Here is an 18,101-nt window from a genome sequence, read left to right on the forward strand (position 1 = left end):
TTAATTATAGCAATTTGCTTATATATAAATAAAAAATCAAAATTGATATCAGCAAAATTTATCAACTAACCTCTGCTAAATTCTCCAAATTTAGAAGTGTTGCCATTTGTGTAAGCCTAGTCAGCTGTTCCCTTACACCCCATTCGGATACTTGTGACAAATATCCTACTATAGCTCTAACTTCACGATCAAGTTGTAAGCCACCAAGCTGGAATAAAAAAATTAAATATTCAATCTGGACGGCAGCAGTAAAATCAAAATTCAGTAAAATTCTTGAATTGTGGATTCCACTGTTTAAGAAAATTCTTACGCTATCAACTTACCTGATAAAGTAAATATTACATTTCTCATATCAGGTTTTCAACACCCTGGGATTTACTATACCATATATAGCTATTCTACATAATTTTTCAAAAAATATTTTAATCACACCTCAACAAATAAAATTATTTCCATACATGCTGAGATTCAACAATCACTGAAAATTCAAGAATATTTTCCTAAACAGTGTTGATAGCTCTATGCTCCCTGTGGTAAGATGAACTGGTTGAAGCATATAGAGATAGGATGAGGCATGAAACAGCTTTATCTTACCTAAACCATACTTCATTCCTTCAAAACCAAAAAGAACAACTAACATACAACCACTAATAGCGGGGAGGCAGGAAGGAATATTCATGAATATCTGGTAAGTTTGGAAATTATATTAATATTATTTTGGCATAAATCTCACTCAAAAGTTATGTGCAGAATACCAAATGTCCCAGGATAGAGGAATAGTGATAACTCCATAAAAAAAATGCACAAAAAGGGTAAATTTTATCTCTCAACAATGTACCAAGTTTAGTTTAACAAAACAAACACCTGATGTAAGGGACTAATCCACAGAAGATATAAAATCCTACAATTAAACCAATCAAGGCACTTTATTGAATATAACCTAATAAAGAATATTTCTGGCCTATTACTTACCAACATAACAATAATTCTAAGAAAAAGACTTCCATTCAGAGTATCTTTTGAACTGCCAGCAGAACATACTCTACTACTAAAAAAGAATACTCATACAATACAAAAGGCTTAGGAAATTAAATCCCTGTGTCACAGACATATATTGATCACCCATTTGGGACAAACTACAGTAGGTCCTCATGTAACAAGAGAAATTCATTCCTACATGTTGTATTCCAATTTTTAATTTCACAAGACACCTAAATAGAATACTATACATAAGCCCCGAAGTCACTCGCCTATGCCGACGCAGTTGTAAAGTCATTCTGGGATATAAAAACACACTGACATAGAAGCATAACTAGGACAAGAAAAAGGACATAAACATCATTATTATAACCAGCTAAGCTACAACCTTGATTGGTAAAGGAGGGTTCTATAAGCCAAAGGGTTCCAACATGGAAAAATAGCCCAGTGAGGAAAGAAAACAAAGAAATAAATAAACAAGAGAGGCAATGACCAATTAATATAAAATATCTTAAGAACAGTAACAACATTAAAATAGATCTTTCACATAGAAACTATAAAGAGAGACTTATGTCAGCCTGTTCAAAATAGAAATATTTGCTGCAAGTTTGAACTTTTGAAGTCTCACTGACTAAACTGCCTGATTAGGAAGATCATTCAACAACTGGAATAAAACTTCTAGAATACTGTGTAGCATTGAGCTTTATGATGGAGGAAGCATGAAAATTAGAATTAACTGTATATCTAGAATTACGTACAGGATGATACTGTCTGGATAGATCTGAATGCAAAGGATGGTCAAAGTTATAAAAATATCTTGTGTAACACATAACAGAATGATAGTGCCAGAAATTAATATATAGATCAGGAATGAGAAATTTAATAGACCAAAAGTTCCTGTTCAACAAATTAATGTGAGATTCAGCAACTAAAGACCAGACAGTAACATAATACTAAAAACAAGGCAAAATGAAAGAATTAAAACACTTCAGAATAGATTTATCACCAAAAACCTTGAAAGATTTTCTCAAGAAGGCAATTTTTCATGTAGTTGAAGAAGTAAGACCAAATGTGTTTCTCAAATGTAAATTTGCTATTAAGAATCACACCTAAAATTTAAGCCGTGTAGTTTAAGAAACATTTTCAATGCTGAGATCTGGATGTCGAGGAGCCAGGAGCCACTGTTCTCAAGCTACAAGCTACTTACAAATATAAAGGAAAATAATTCCTTTATGGGAACTATGTATCATGAAACACTGCAAGTTAAAAAAGGTGTTACCCAATGGCTTACTGTACTTTGATTAAAGAAAAAAGGGTGCCATAATGGGAGCCATCATCAAGATGTGATTTTACGCATTTCTATCTAACAAAAAACCAAAATGCTCTCTATTTTCACGGTGACAATACATTTGTCGTAGTTCTGAAGAAGAATCGGATACCCATGGTCTAGACATTTAAACTATTAAATATCAGTTAAATCACTCGGTTTTAGCTAATACCATCTCTGACTTAAGAATACTAAAGAATTACATTGAAATACTAAGGTAGAATCAGTAAAGGATTTATTTCCAAGATTCTACAAATATCTTCAACAATTCCCTTAAATTTTTCAGAAGAGAATGAAAATTTTCCAATATCCAGAAGAGACTGCTGGTAGGTTTGGTTAGTAAATTTTGAAATGATTCAATATCTGAATATACTTTCAGAGATAGAAAATTACTTGTAACATAAACACTAGACATAATAAGCTTTAAAGAAAGTATGTTGACTAAAATACTGTAATAGGAGCCTGAAGCCAAAGACCTAATTACCCTATAACATTTAAGAAAAAACATATCAACGGTCTCATTTCTGGAGGAAATAAAGTGATTGATTGGTTTAAAGTTTTCAGGCATCCTGAAAATAAAGAGAATAACACCAACTAGACATTAGAGGGAAAAACCTTAGAGAGTAGATGCAAGTTCTTTTTTAATTAAAAAATTATCAATCTAAAACAATTCTCTATAAGTTACAAAAAGAGGTTCCTGAATTTCATCTAAATATAAGGTAAATGATTGAACACAGTAAATCTGATTTGTCATGCAGATCACTAAGTACTTTGTTAACAAATGACTTTACCAAAACTTCCTTTGATTTCAAAGTTCCCAAGAAAGTTACCATGTTATAAATACGATAAGCCACATCCTTACTAGCATGTGATTTCACATAAGGTGGTGCAACACTAAAAGTTGGCTTTATTCAAGGCATATTCCTTATCCCATCTGTTGGTATAAACATGTTAAGTGTCAAGAGGATCAAGGACATAAAGAACTCTAAATATCCTAACTTCATCAAAAAAAAGTATGATACAGTGATCCTTTCTTGGAAGTAAATAACCCCGGAACTAATGTGCTAGTGTTAAAGCTTTCTTCAGGTACTTCACTATTACCTGAGAACTTCACATTAGAAGGAAACAACTGGCATACTAAGATTGATGTAACAGGTTAGATAACAGAATCAAATTATGATCTTTCCGAGTTCTTTTTGCAGACAAGTTCCAAATTCCTATTCCAAAAGGGAATAAGAACCTTTCTACTAAAGCAGTTAACATCAACTAATTTGTCTGAAAAAGGTACATGCTCAACTGACCCTAAATTAACTCCTCTTTAGATGTTCTTTAATTTAGCTTCTCTGTCTTTTGGTGTAGTTTCAACTTAATTTAAGTAGTAATCAGACATAAGTAATTTTGATAAAGAGCTACACTGTACATTATATAAGTTACTTTAATAAAGAGCTACACTATATATTATAAGTAAAGAACACTCAAGTCCTATACCTGGTATGCATTTCAAATCAGGATACACTTTCACTGACAGGAGCTTATTCACTTTGCACTGTGCACAAAATATAGGCTTTATAAATTCCAAATGGATAGCTCTACTATTCCTGATTAGAAAATAAGCACCACTACACCTACAAATTATAGTATTAGGGAGCAAATACACTTGCTCGTGTCCGAGGCTGTGGCGGGAGAAAGAATAAGATATCAAAATGGTGTCTGTTCAGAGATGATGCGATTTACTTGCTCACATGTTTTACCAACAATTTTTTTCAGGCAGAAACAATGTTTTAACATACCTCATGCCAAAGAAATTTCTTACATTATTTACTTTGGCTGAAGCTTTTCCTTCTTAGAATGAAGAGTACATGAACCCCAGTCAGTTTCATTGAAGTAATTCCTGATTAAGATCCTGTAAATAAAACAATAACATGGATTTAGTAGTCTAGTTTAATCATGCACTGACTGGATAGTCATATGTCACTCACCCTATTAAATGTAGTTTTCAAAACTGCTTTTTCAAGTTGTGCTGCAACTTCTGCCACAAGAACAGATACCAGAGATTTGTAATTTTCTTCAGTCAGTAGTGGAACAAAAGAACCTAGTAAACCATCAACTTGCACCATCAATGTTTGGCTAAATGGATCATTTGCTTCATAACACGCAAACTCCTCCTAAAAAATAATATTAAAAAAACCTGATACACCTCACTTCTCTTACATCTAAAGGTTTAGAGAAAATTCAATTGATTCCTTACTATAATTTTTCATGTCTAGATCTACCAAAATACTTATAAAGGCCATACTATGACTTGTGGTTGTCATTGGCACCTACTTTCAAGTGTTTAGGTTTATCTACACAATATAATAAATTTTAAAAGTAATTTGCATTTGTCCTGGCTATACAAAACTCCTTTACAATTGGGAATGTCTTCAGCGGAACTGGAACTGCTATTGAATTTGTTAATGACAGGTGGTGAGCCCGGAAGAGTAGCCCAACTCACTTGCCTTTCAAAGACTTAACTTTTGACTCTTAGCTTGGGAATCAAAGGGGTGGTTGAGGTTAGAAGTTTAACTTTAAAGAACTTGGGGTTTCTATAGCTAAGAAAAATACATATTACTTTTAAAGTTGTTATTTCTTCTTACGCATATACAAACCTTTCATCTTTCAAAATAAGGAAACTTGCTTATTTCACACCCATGTGGGAGTAAAGGAGATAACTCCAGCAGCCTCCTATCAGCCCATATCTGATAGGGCATGGCCAGTGAAGAGTATTTGACAGATGGGTGGGCAGGGCTAATAGCCCACGCTCACCAAAGTAGTATAAAAATATATGCATGTACAGTACATCTTACTACTTGATCCTAAACTCAGTTCTTTATGAATCTATTCTTTCCATCTTACATGTAATACTTGTGTGTTAATCTATACAACACTTAATGCTTGCTATGATTTTTCCCTTTTTCCCTAATACTGTACTTTTCAATTTCCTCTTTCTGCTATATCCTCTATTACAATTTACAGTATATGTATACATGTTTTGAAGAAATGTTTCAATAAAATTTTCATGCACTGTATGTTTATGGATGTGATTTATAAATGTATTGAAATGCAATGGATTTATTTGTTAATACAGTATTGCAGATGCAGAACACAGTGTATTTTACATCTGAAATACCTAGATAATATGCACAGAGATGATGTTAAATTCATATTGATATTGCTTATAAGTTTAGTTAAATATTTCCAAAAGATTTTATAAGTTACAGATACAATTTTCATAATTGCATTGGCTACCATAGCAGAGGTTACACTATGTTTACTGAAAGATAATATCACAAATTTTAAGTAATTTGTATTTTTCCTAACAATACTTACCGAAGAAACACTTTATAGGAGATTACTGGTAACTCCTCTCCGACGACCAGATTTTTACGTAGTTTCCCCCTACTTCCATGTTCTATACTGTCCTGAATAACGGGAAATAACATGACCTGGGGGCATTGCCCAGGCAGGTCACCCGTCTTTGAGAAGCTCTCCCCAGTAAGTTTTATGTAATGAACAAAACCGCGAGGTCAGCGGGGCACTGCGGGGACGGTTGGGGGGGCCCTAAACCTAAAGTGTTTCTTCGGTAAGTATTGTTAGGAAAAATACAAATTACTTAAAATTTGTGATTTGTTCCGACACAGAGACTTACCTTGAAACACTTTATAGGAGACTTACACCTTAGGAGGGGGGAGTGCCCTTTAGCCCTGACCCCGATGGACAGTAGGGAAAACTACGTAAAAGACTCATTAAGTGTGATATAACACTTACCCTTCTGCAATATCTTCGTTGTGCTTGATATGGCGAATTTTCGTCTTGTGTAATGAGCGATATTTCTTGATGACGACTGACGGTACGAGAAAGTTAGAAAAGGGGGGAAAATAGAACTCGGTTCCTTGTGTCTAGATACTTTATGTTTCGCGATTGAGCCTGGGGCTTGAGCCGTCAAACCGAATGCAGGGCTGAGATGACCGGCCCGATAGAAAACCCGTCCAGAGACTTTCTCGTACAGTCCTTGAGATAATGTGCGGTGAAGGTCGACTGGTTGGACCAAGTTCCCGCTCGAAGAACCTGCGCTACTGACATGTTCTTTTCGAACGTTAGAGAGGTGCTAATGCCCCGAACATCGTGAGCTCTGGGTTTCCCCGGTGTAGGAAGACCTTGTTTTAAGTAGGCTTGCGTGATCACTTTCCTGAGCCAGAACGAAACCGTATTTTTGGATATGTTTTTCTTTATTTTTCCCCATGAGACGAAGAGATTCTTGATAGACGGGCGGAGGTTTGCCGTTCTCTGAAGGTATTTCCTAATAGTCCTGACCGGGCATAATTTTAGGTCCTCCGGGTTTCCTTTATTCGGGATTGCCGGAATCGAAAAACTCTCAAACCTCGGATCCCACACCGAGGGGTTCTGAGTCTTGGCGACGAAGGATGTGACAAACTTAAAGGTTACTTCCTTCCATCCCCTAGTGTGTTCCACCTCGAATGACAGTCCGTGTAGCTCGCCCACCCTCTTAGCCGAGGCTAATGCTAGCAAGAAGACCGCCTTGAGCGTGAGATTCTTGTCATCAATGTCCTTTAAGGGCTCGAATGGTGGTTTCCGTAACATATCTAGGACTCGCGCCAAGTCCCAACTCGGGATTCTAGGGGCGGAAGGGGGGCATGATTGTTCGAACGCTCTGATAAGCATGGAGATATGCCTGGAGGAGCCGAGATCTATGCCCTTGAGAAGAAAGACTTGACCCAGGGCCGCCCGAACTCCCTTGATCGCTGGAACTGACATGTCTAACTTGTCCCTGAGATAAACCATGAAGTCGGCTATCACGGGCACTGACGCTTCCAAGGGCTCTAACTTCTTGTCCCTGCACCACTTCACGAATACCGCCCACTTAGACTGGTAGACGGCTGTGGATGATTTCCTCAGGTATAGCGACATCCTCCTGACTGTCTTGCCGGAGTACCCTTGCTTCTTCAGGAGCCGCTGGATAATCTCCAGGCGTGAAGACGAAGGGCTTGCGGGTTTCTGTGAAACCGCTGAAAGTGAGGTTGTTTTAATAGGTCTGACCTGCCGGGTAGAGGCCAAGGAGGTAGGACGGTGAGGTTCCTTAGGTCCGCGAACCATTCTCTCTCCGGCCACCAAGGCGCTACCAAAGTCATCCTTAGGTTGGTTGCTGCTCTTACTCTGTTGAGGACCTGCCTTATCAGGGAGAAGGGGGGAAAGGCGTACACGTCCAGTCCGTCCCACTTGTGCTGAAAGGCGTCTTCCATTGCCGCCTTCGGATCTGGGACGGGAGAACAAAATACGGGGAGTTGCGCGTTCAACCTTGTTGCAAACAGATCCATTACCGGAGATCCCCACATCTGTATAATGTAGCTTGCCACTTGTGGGTGTAGGGACCATTCTGTTGCTACCACTTGCCCCACTCTGCTGAGGCCATCTGCTAGGACGTTGTTCTTCCCTGGAATGAACCTTGCCGTCAGGATGACGTCCTTCTGTTCCGCCCATTTTAGGATTTGAAGGGCTAGTTCGCACAACTCTTTTGATCTCAGTCCCCCCTCCTTCTTCACGTAAGCCACCACCGTTGCATTGTCTGACATTAGGGCCACCGAATGCCCTCTCATGTCCTCCTCGAAGTGGTTGCAGGCTTCTTGGACCGCTCTCATTTCCAGGATATTTATGTGTAGGGATTTCTCCCCCTCTGACCACGCCCCCTTTGCTGTCTTTTCCCGGAGATGGGCTCCCCACCCGTCCTTCGACGCGTCCGTGAAGAGAAGAACCTCCGGAGGTTGGGAGGACAGTGGCATCCCCCTTAGGGTGTTCGACCGATCCTGCCACCATTCCAAGGCCTTCCTGGACTCCTGAAGGAGAGGGACCACAATGTCCGGGGAACTTTTCTGGTTCCAATGTTCTTTCAGGTTCCATTGAACCACCCTTAAGTTCTGTCTCCCGTGAGGTACCAGCTTCTCTAGGGACACCAGGTGCCCTACCAACCTTTGCCAATCCTGCGCTCTTCTGGGGCGACCCAGAAGGAAGGGCCGGAGCACTCGATCCAGGTTGTCCAGCCTTTCCGTGGTTGGGAATGCCTTGACCTGTAACGAATCCAGGACCATTCCAAGGTACGTCCTCCTGTTGGATGGGGTTAGCTGTGATTTCTCCAAGTTGACCACGATGCCCAGGGTCTTGCACAATTGAAGAAGATCTTCGCCCTGTTGTTTCAAGTCTTCCTTTGAGGATGAAAGGAGTAACCAGTCGTCCAGGTACCTGATGAGTCGAATGCCCCGTTCGTGGGCCCATATGGAGACCGTCGTAAAGACCCTCGTGAATACCTGGGGGGCTGTTGAAAGACCGAAGCATAGGGCCTTGAATTGTAACACCTGGGTACCCCACTTGACCCGGAGAAACTTCCTGCTCGACGGATGAATGGGCACTTGGAAGTAGGCGTCCTTGAGGTCTATAGAAATCATAAAGTCGCCCTCTCTCAAGGACGCCATGACCGTTCTTGGAGTGTCCATTTTGAAGGTCACTTTCCTGAGAAACCTGTTGAGGGCTGACAGGTCTATTACAGGTCTCCACCCTCCTGTCGCTTTTTCCACTAGGAACAGGTGGCTGTAGAACCCCGGACCCGGGAATGTCACTGTTTCTAAAGCTCCCTTCTGCAACAACGTCTTGACTTCTTCGTCCAACGCTGCCCTCTTCGCCAGGTCCTTGGGCACCAACCAGTCTGCCTGCGTTGCTGGAACTAGGGGGGGTGTCTCTTCCATGAAGGGGATCCTGTAGCCCTCCTTTAGTACTGTAACTGTCCACGGATCTGCTCCGTGGAGCTTCCATGCTTGCCAAGTGAGTCTGAGGCATCCCCCTACCTGAGGCTTGGGCAGGGGAGGGGGGCCTCCCATCTTATCTCCTACGGGAAGAACGGCCTGTTCTCCCCCTCCTGGAGGAGTAGAAAGAAGACCTATACGTTGGGGGGTTAGAAGATGAACCTCTTCGGGGGGGAACCACAGAGGAAGACCACTGTCCTGACGAGGGTTCCCTCCTTCCTTGAGTTGGTGTGGTACACGCGGCCATGGGTGCTTCTGTCACTGGCCTCCTGAAGATGGGGCGGCGTGCCGCCTGTGGCTTCAGGGTAGGTAGCTCCCTCTTTTTGGCCAACTTCTCCACGACCTCTTCCGCCTTCTTCGTCGGAATAAGCTGCTCCCCCCAGACGGAGCAGGTCTTCAAGGCTTTAGCTTCCCTGTCAGGAATCTTAATGGGAAGGTTCTTGACTAGGGCGTCTCTTCTCCGGAGAATCCAGTTTGCGGAGAGAGCCAAAGACTGAAAGGTCAGGAATTTAAGGGCGCGGCTACCTGACCCCAGCAACTCATTCAGAGCCTCCCGTTTTGCAGGTTCCATGGAGTCTGTAGGAATCTGGGTGCCTACTAGGGTGGTGGCCCACCAATCCAGCCAGGAGGCCACATTAACTAAGTCCTTGGACATCTCCTCCATCATTGCCGACTCGGAAGGGGAGAAGAAGGTAGATGCTGCCGATGCCCTCCCGTCGGAGATGCCCTGGCACAGGATGTCTATGGCTTCCTCGGTCTTGCACGCACCGGTCGGCCTATTTTCTAAAGAGTAGTATTTCGTCTGCGACTTCAAACCCTGTAGGAGCTTTGCTGAGCTGTGACCCCTGCAGGAGTCGCTATTGCGGGATATGACCTTATCAATGTGAGTCTTTCCAATCCCCACGTTACTGGCCTCAGGGAGAGAGAGAGAGGACTTTTTCTGGGCGGGGACCGCTATGAACTTGTTCAGGCCTGAAGTCCAGGGTTCTTCCTCTTGAGTGGCGGGTTCTATAAGGTTGTTATAACCCCTAATTAAGGCAAGGACTCTCCTGTACGCTGAGTCCTCCGTCACCACCGACTCGCCCTCCCCTCCTTCCGACCGACGGGGCGAATCGTGATCTCGGTCTCTGCCGTGATGGCGGGGTCCACGGTTCCCTTTATCTTCGACGTCCGCCGTACCTCTCCTCTTCGTGGCCTTTTTCGGTGAAACGGTGTCCTCCGTGAGATAGATCGACGGAGGTGTCCTTCCCCTTCTGGGGTCTCGATGGGGAGACCTGTCGAGGCTGCCCGGCCTAGACGACGGCCCCCTGCGCTGGGCGGGATAAACGTCTCCAGGACGGGTCTTAGGCCTGCAAGATGTAGCCCTTCGCTCATCTGGTGACTCCCTGACGCGGCACGTGGAGGTCCTTCTAGGGGGACTGTCTCCTGCCCGCTCATGTGTCGAACCAATAGGTTTGGAACAGACTTTAAAGTTGTTCTCTGGGACAAACACCCACGTCCCTTTCGGAGAGACTGGTCTCCTGCTTTTGGGTGTAGGGGAACGGGGCCTCATCCTGTCCCGAGATCCTGTGGGAGACCGCGAAGGGGAGTTCCTCCGCACAGACCGACCTCGTTTCCGCGTCCCTACTGGGGGGGTTGTTCTCCTGCTTTTGGGTGTAGGGGAACGGGGACTCATCCTGTCCCGAGATCCTGTGGGAGACCGCGAAGGGGAGTTCCTCCGCACAGACCGACCTCGTTTCCACGTCCCTACTGGGGGAGTTGTTCTCCTGCTTTTGGGAGGAGGGGAACTGGGACTCACCCTGTCCCGAGATCTTGTGGGAGACCGCAAAGGGGAGTTCCTCCGCACCGACCGATCTCGTTTCCTCCTCTGTCGTCTCCTCCGTTCACTGCTTGACGAATCCGAAGAGTCACGTCCTGACGAGAAAGACTGACCTCCGTATCGTGACCTAGCACGTGACTGCGTTTTCTTGGGGCTACGCCGTACCCCTGACGGAGAAGGAATGGGGAGACTCTCCTGTAGCGAAGTCTTCGGCGGCAACCATCCCGACGGGCCCGCCAAACCGGGGAAGGCCCCGCCAAGGCCTTCCTCCATGTCCAGTGGGGACCTCATCGGAGTCCTCGGCACGTCCCAAGCCAATGGATCTTCTTGCGGGGACTCCTCTCTGCCGACGCCACCACTCGTCGCTGATGACCCTGGAACTTCCACCCAGGAACCTGACGAAGAAAAAGGGACACTATTAGACCACATGGGGTCCCTCGACGAGACGTGGCCCTTATGAGAGAGAGCCACGTCCCCCGGACCCCCACTACACTCACTTACGGTCGCCTGACTTGCCTTGGCCAACGAAGGACCGCCCACAAATTCCCTCTCTTGGGAAAGAGGAGCCAACTGCATGTTCTCCTTGGACTTACCTCGCCCCTTACTTTGGGTAGGGGAAGGCGGATGTACCCTACCTGACCCTTCTCCTGCTGAAGTCGCAGGGGAAGAAACGCTAGTCTTCCTAGGGGACTTCTTCGATGCCTTCTTCTTTTTGGTACGGAATTTTATCCACTGGACCTCGGGCCAATCGGCACATTCGGAACACTTATCCGACGGCGAACAAGCTCTACCCCTACACGAGGTACACAACGTATGCGGGTCAACCTCGGGCTTAGACAGAAAAGCCCCGCATGATCTACCAGCCCTAGGCCCAGGACAACGGCGAACGTGTTCCATAACGCAACACAAAGGGCCGTAGACACAAGCAAGCCACAAAGGAAAAGCACTAAAACACTAGGAAAGCACAAGGGAGCGAAATCAAAAGCACGTAGTGAAAGCACTAAACACACACTAAGAGATCCCGATCACGTGGGAAGCACGTGGAACCAAACACAAAGGGAATCGCACGGAGTATGAGGAGCTTCGTGAAGCACGTGTGTTCACGAACCGACCAGAAAACTTACTGGGGAGAGCTTCTCAAAGACGGGTGACCTGCCTGGGCAATGCCCCCAGGTCATGTTATTTCCCGTTATTCAGGACAGTATAGAACATGGAAGTAGGGGGAAACTACGTAAAAATCTGGTCGTCGGAGAGGAGTTACCAGTAATCTCCTATAAAGTGTTTCAAGGTAAGTCTCTGTGTCGGAACAAACAAATTGTCAAAGGTATTCCTGAAATATCCAAAAGGTCACAAACTCTAATGCAAAACATAAATCATTGACATCAGACAAATCTGGCGGAAATATTCATACGTTCAGTGAATAGAACCATTTGTTGATATGTGTTAGTATCAATTTTTTCTCCCTTTACAGATATAAAATTCCTAATGCAAATACCATAAGTAAAAAACAATCATAAAAACCATATTAATCATAAACTTGTTAGTATACCTCCTTTATATCATGGGAAGTGGTTGTGAAAGTGTCAACCCACGGTTTCACACGGGGCTTTACTGCAGTAGCTCTTAGCTGGGAGATCCCAAATTCAACTACCATACCTAGTCTACCTGTTGTTGATTTGAGATCATCTGTAAGGGAAAAAAAGTTACTTAAATTATTTGCCATTCAACTTATACTGTACTGTTTTCATTCCAAACATTACAATCACTTCATAATACAGTACTAGAGTTAAATGTTGGTATATCTATCTATTTTATCATAGCAGTATCTGTAAACTTAGCCACTAAAACAGAAAATTATAATTTGATAGTTACTTAAACAGGAATCTAACTTGGCTCTTGAGGTTGGAGTAAGACTAACCATGGCACCTCCAATGTTCTCTTCAAGGGTTTGATATAAACTCCTAACATGGCGCACACTTGTTTCACTGTTATTCAGAGCTGTCTGAAATTTAAAAGAAAAAAAAATATGAAATTGTGTACAACAAATGATTCAAGGCTATACCTATATAACAGAAAATAAGCTGTATCACTCCAGGTTTGTGAAATTTTTCAATATGGAGAAAACTAAGATACAAAAACCAAACAGCATTAGTCAATGCCATAGAGCAGGCTAAAAACAGTCCTGCAATTCAAATAAAGAAAAACAAACAAAAAAGATTCAAAACTATTAAAGATATAAAATTCCAGTACAGAAGGTGGGAAAGAATCACCTCTAATAATTATAATGACTTTTATATCTTTTTATTTATGCAGTAAATCATATGAATCAGGGAGAAAGCATGGACAAGATGCAAGTTTTACATGATACGAAATATTGTAACCATACAATAAATCCTAAAAATGGAATTTAATATTTCATTACTTATCTGGGGTTCACCTGGTTATAAGTTCTTTCCTCTTAATGTCTGTCATTCAAAAATGAAAGCTCTCATTCTCCCTCATTCTGATAGCCAGACTCACCCACCAGTATTTTATGGTTGTGCCTGCCATCTGTGGTATGCTATGGTAAACAATCTAGGCATGGGTACTCTCCATATTAGAAGGTGACCTTTAAGTTAAAAACCTCTTGATGTCACTAATCAACAAAGAGGCCGGGGAAATTAGGTTAACCCGAAGTAAGTATTGAAATAATAAATTTTATAATTAAGATCTTTAAAAAATAATCTTATCTACAACTGCCTAATTCAACCTACAAAAGATTACCTTAAATCTATCAATATTTCAGATTTTACCCCCAAAAGTCAGAACACACTTTCCCTTCAGCAATAAAATATGCTTACTGATTGACAAAACTAAATAAACAATTCCCATGTGAGACAGGCAAAACAAATGCAAACGTTATGCTAATGAATAATCAAAATTAACCTATCCTATATACACACCAAAAATACACATTTAAACTAGAATTATCACCTGGCACAACACTAGGACCTAACACCCAGCAAATCTTATAAGCAAACCAGACTTCCTTCAAATGGTGCTTGGCATTTATTGATCTTGTATACTGCTGAGCTGCTGTCAAAAATCTCTAAGAAAAATTTCTAGCATGTAACTTAACTAGTCTGAAGCAAGGATGGCTTTGTTACTTTAAGTTGAACAATTACATAGCTTGTTAATGATTGTTACCAGTATCATAGGCTTAATGCATAATAAAAGTAAGTTAATATATCTCAATAATATACAGTAAAGCTCTTCTTTACCAAGAAGGTTAACAAAGTGTAAACAATGTATTCGCTACTTTACCAAATTGCTTGGTAATGAATACATATTAACTGCAAGTTTCAAATAATGTTGTCGAGATATGTCTATATGAATACTATATACTGTACTTACACACAAATATATATAAATATGAATATATATATATATATATATATATATATATATATATATATATATATATATATATATATATATATATATATATATATATAGTGTATATATATATATATATATGTATATATATACAGTATATATATATATATATATATATATATATATATATATATATATATATATATATATATATATATATATATATATATATACTGTATATACAGTATATATACAGTTAGATATTCTATAATTCCATCCACGACAACAACTATACTGTTATATGGAACGACGACTCCGACCTAGTTGTCTCTTGCTTTTGAATGTAGGTTAGGGTAGTCATGTTGTCTGTAAAAGCCACAACTCACTTCTTCATCACCACAGGTTTCTGAGAGTGATATGTCTTGAATACAGCTAAAAGTTTCAGGTAGTTTATGTGAAGGAAGATTCTTGTTCCTTCCAGATCCATGACAGGTGAAGATAATCTACAGTAGTTTCCCTGTTCCTGAGATGCATTGCTGAATAAGAAAAAGTCCAGAACCCTTACTTCCAGCAAAACTGATGAGGGTCATCCCACCATTTGATTACACTATTTCCACCAGCTGCTGAACAAGGGATACAATCAGACTGCCTGTCCCAATGAAGACTGAGTTGGGATTGGAAGTCTTTCATCCTCAAATACCCTAGCAAAATGAGCTTCCCCTGAGATGCCATACTTCCAAGGAGCCTCATCAATGCATGCACTGACACACACTTCATCTGTTTGAAATTCTTCAACATCTTCAGAAAGGACCAAATTCACTTCTTTGACATGAAAGTAGGAAAAGGAATTGTGGCTATTGTCATTCCCATATAAAGGATCTTCTAGGATGGAGTCAGAAAAGGACTATTTCAGATTAACCAGGACTCCCAGATATCACTTGTAATGAAAGGCTATGTCATGATAAAAAATTCAAATAAAAACAAAACTTTAGACAGATGTTTGTACTACCTTTTGTTCCCATTAGAGACTTTGGTATGGAGAGCTTAAGTAAAAAATATTGTTCACTCCCCCAATAGCCACCATCTTTGCTTTTCATTCTTCTGACCAATAGGTATGGTATTGTAGAAAGAAGTTAGAGCCACTGTGACTGAGAGGAGGGTATAAATTTTAAGGAAGTATTGAAATGATTAAGTTTATTTCAATGAAACTTCCCTGAAGTTCACTCCTCGAGACTAGCTAATGGCCTATCCTACATTAGGCTATTAACTCAAAAGCACTAGGAATCAGACTAGGGTTTGGATCAGGGTAGGTTCGACTGGGATCATTATCACTGCCTAAAGGTGGGTTATAGCTTCCATGAATAAAGTTAACTTTATCATAAAGGGCAAAAATATTAAAATAAACACATGACTACAAACTATAGAGTCCAGAAACAGCTTTAGCAATATCATCCTCATCACTACCTAAATCTACTAGCTTGACCTACTCTGGATACTCCCTTGAAAGAAAGTTATATTCATTTTACATTTATTGTTCTATTCACGAACTTGTTTAGACATTAGCTTAACATAATCTTCCATAAGAAACTGTACAGTTTTTACATCCAAACATGTACTATAGCACAGTTACCACAACATGGTACAAAATACTTAAACTTTACTTAAAATCATACATCAAATCCAAAAGAAAACACTGCTGATTAAGCTAAAACTAAATGACACTTAAAAGGAAACTCTAAAACTAGATTCACAGAGCTAGAAGGATACCTCTAACAGTCACTAGCTAGAGTTAATCAAGGTTAGTGCCCTCAAACACTGTTCATTGCCATATGCTACCATATACTTTAGTGACAATACAAGACTGGAGGGTGAGACTATAGAAGAGAAAGGAAATGGTAAATTTCAAATATCTGGGATAAACATCTGCTGTTTTCAAGTAAGAGGCTATATGAACCTCAATAACAAAAGTAGAGTAAAAACACCAAAGTCCTAAACTTAGAACCCTTACCTTAGTATTTAACTTGAGATGAACACACTAAGTTTGAGAACTATCATGGTAACATAAAAAAACTTCTATTCAACCTAACTTTCTTCTGAAACTAATTCATATTTACCAATTGGAAAAAAATTACTGAATAGGTAATTTCTTTTTGGGGGATGGGAATAATATAGTAAACATATCTAATCAAAGTAATTAATTTACTCATATTTATTTACCTCAACAGTTTCCCTGCTGCTACCAAAGAACCCAGGGCACAAAATTTATCAAAACTAGAGGGGCAAACCTCCACCACGGCAGCTTATTTCTCGACCTTTTGTTCAACCTTTACCTTAACATGTATTAAATGACATGGATTTTCATACACTCAAATATAAACCAAGTTTGAAGTGTCTGTGACAAGGATGTCCAAACTTATGGCTGATTACGTGATATGGACGTTTTGCTTCTTCGTGACCTTGACCTTTGACATTTCAAAATTTAATCATTTCCCGCTCTTTACATAACAGTTTAAAATCCCTGCAAGTTTCATAACTTTATGATTAAAATTGTGGCCGTATGGTTGATGACCGGAATTTGACCTTTTGCTTGACCTTGGACTCAACCTTGACCTTAGCTTGTATTAATTGGCGTGGATTTTCATACACTCTAATATCAACCAAGTTTGAAGTCTCTGCGACAAGGATGTCCAAACTCTTGGCTGATTACGAGATGTGGATAGTTTGCTCGTCTGTGACCTTGACTTTGACCTTTCAAAATTTAATCATTTCCAGCTCTTTATATAACAGTTTAAAATCCCTGCAAGTTTCATTACTTTATGATTAATGTGTAGTGTTTATTTTTTTTTTTTTTTGAGATTACCTGGCCATTACGGCCAAGCACGGGCTCTTACACACTCACAGCCCTTAGAGGTCGTATGGTTAATGACTGGAATTTGACCTTGGACTTGACCTTGACCTTAACATGTATTAATTGGCATGGATTTTCATACATTCTAATATGAACCAAGTTTGAAGTCTGCAGCAAGGTTGTCTAAACTTATGGCTGATTACGTGATGTGGATGTTTTGCTCATCTGTAATCTTGACCTTTGACCTTCCAAAATTTAATCATTTCCAGCTCTTTACATAACAGTTTAAAATCCCTGCAAGTTTTATTGCTTTACGATTAAAATTGTAGCCGTATGGTTGATGACCAGAATTTGACCTTTTGCTTGACCTTGACCTTGGACTTGACCCTGACTTTAACATGTATTAAATGGAGTGAATTTGCATGCACTCAAATATGAACCAAGTTTGAAGTCTCTGTGACAACGATGTCCAAACTTATGGCTGATTACGTGAATTGGACATTTTGCTTGACTGTGACCTTGACCTTCCAAAACTTAATCTTATCCAGCTTTTACATAATAGTTAATCCCTGCAAGTTACGTCATTGTACGATTAAAATTGTGGCCTGGAAGGTGTTCACCAGCAAACACACAAACAGGGGCAAAACATAACCACCTTCCAACTTCATTGGGAGAGGTAATCAAAATTTATTTCTCCAAAATAATGTTTAGCAAATACTGAAGAGCAGCACCACCCTCCATGTTTAAAATTTCATTATTATTATTATTATCATTATTATTATTACAAGCTAAGCTACAACCTTAGTTGGAAAAGCAGGATTCTATAAGCCGGCTCCAACAGGGAAAAATAGTCCAGTGAGGAAAGAAAATAAAGAAATAAAAAACTACAAGAGAAGTAATGAA

The 18,101-nt window shown here is 40.6% G+C and overlaps 1 protein-coding gene across 1 annotated transcript in view; it reads right to left on the reverse strand.

Annotated features, from left to right (window-relative positions):
- Positions 1-18,101, reverse strand: part of Cog4 (conserved oligomeric Golgi complex subunit 4) — a 204,862-nt gene that overhangs the window by 36,271 nt on the left and 150,490 nt on the right. The window contains exons 12-15 of the mRNA XM_068388278.1: positions 12,848-12,977; positions 12,525-12,661; positions 4,285-4,470; positions 71-208 (exon numbers count right to left, since the gene is read on the reverse strand). Of these exons, the coding sequence (XP_068244379.1) occupies positions 71-208; positions 4,285-4,470; positions 12,525-12,661; positions 12,848-12,977 (591 nt within the window). The remainder of the gene's footprint in view (positions 1-70; positions 209-4,284; positions 4,471-12,524; positions 12,662-12,847; positions 12,978-18,101) is intronic.

The sequence above is a fragment of the Palaemon carinicauda genome, chromosome 15 (genome assembly GCF_036898095.1).
Source record: "Palaemon carinicauda isolate YSFRI2023 chromosome 15, ASM3689809v2, whole genome shotgun sequence".
NCBI classification, from domain to species: Eukaryota; Metazoa; Arthropoda; class Malacostraca; order Decapoda; family Palaemonidae; genus Palaemon; species Palaemon carinicauda.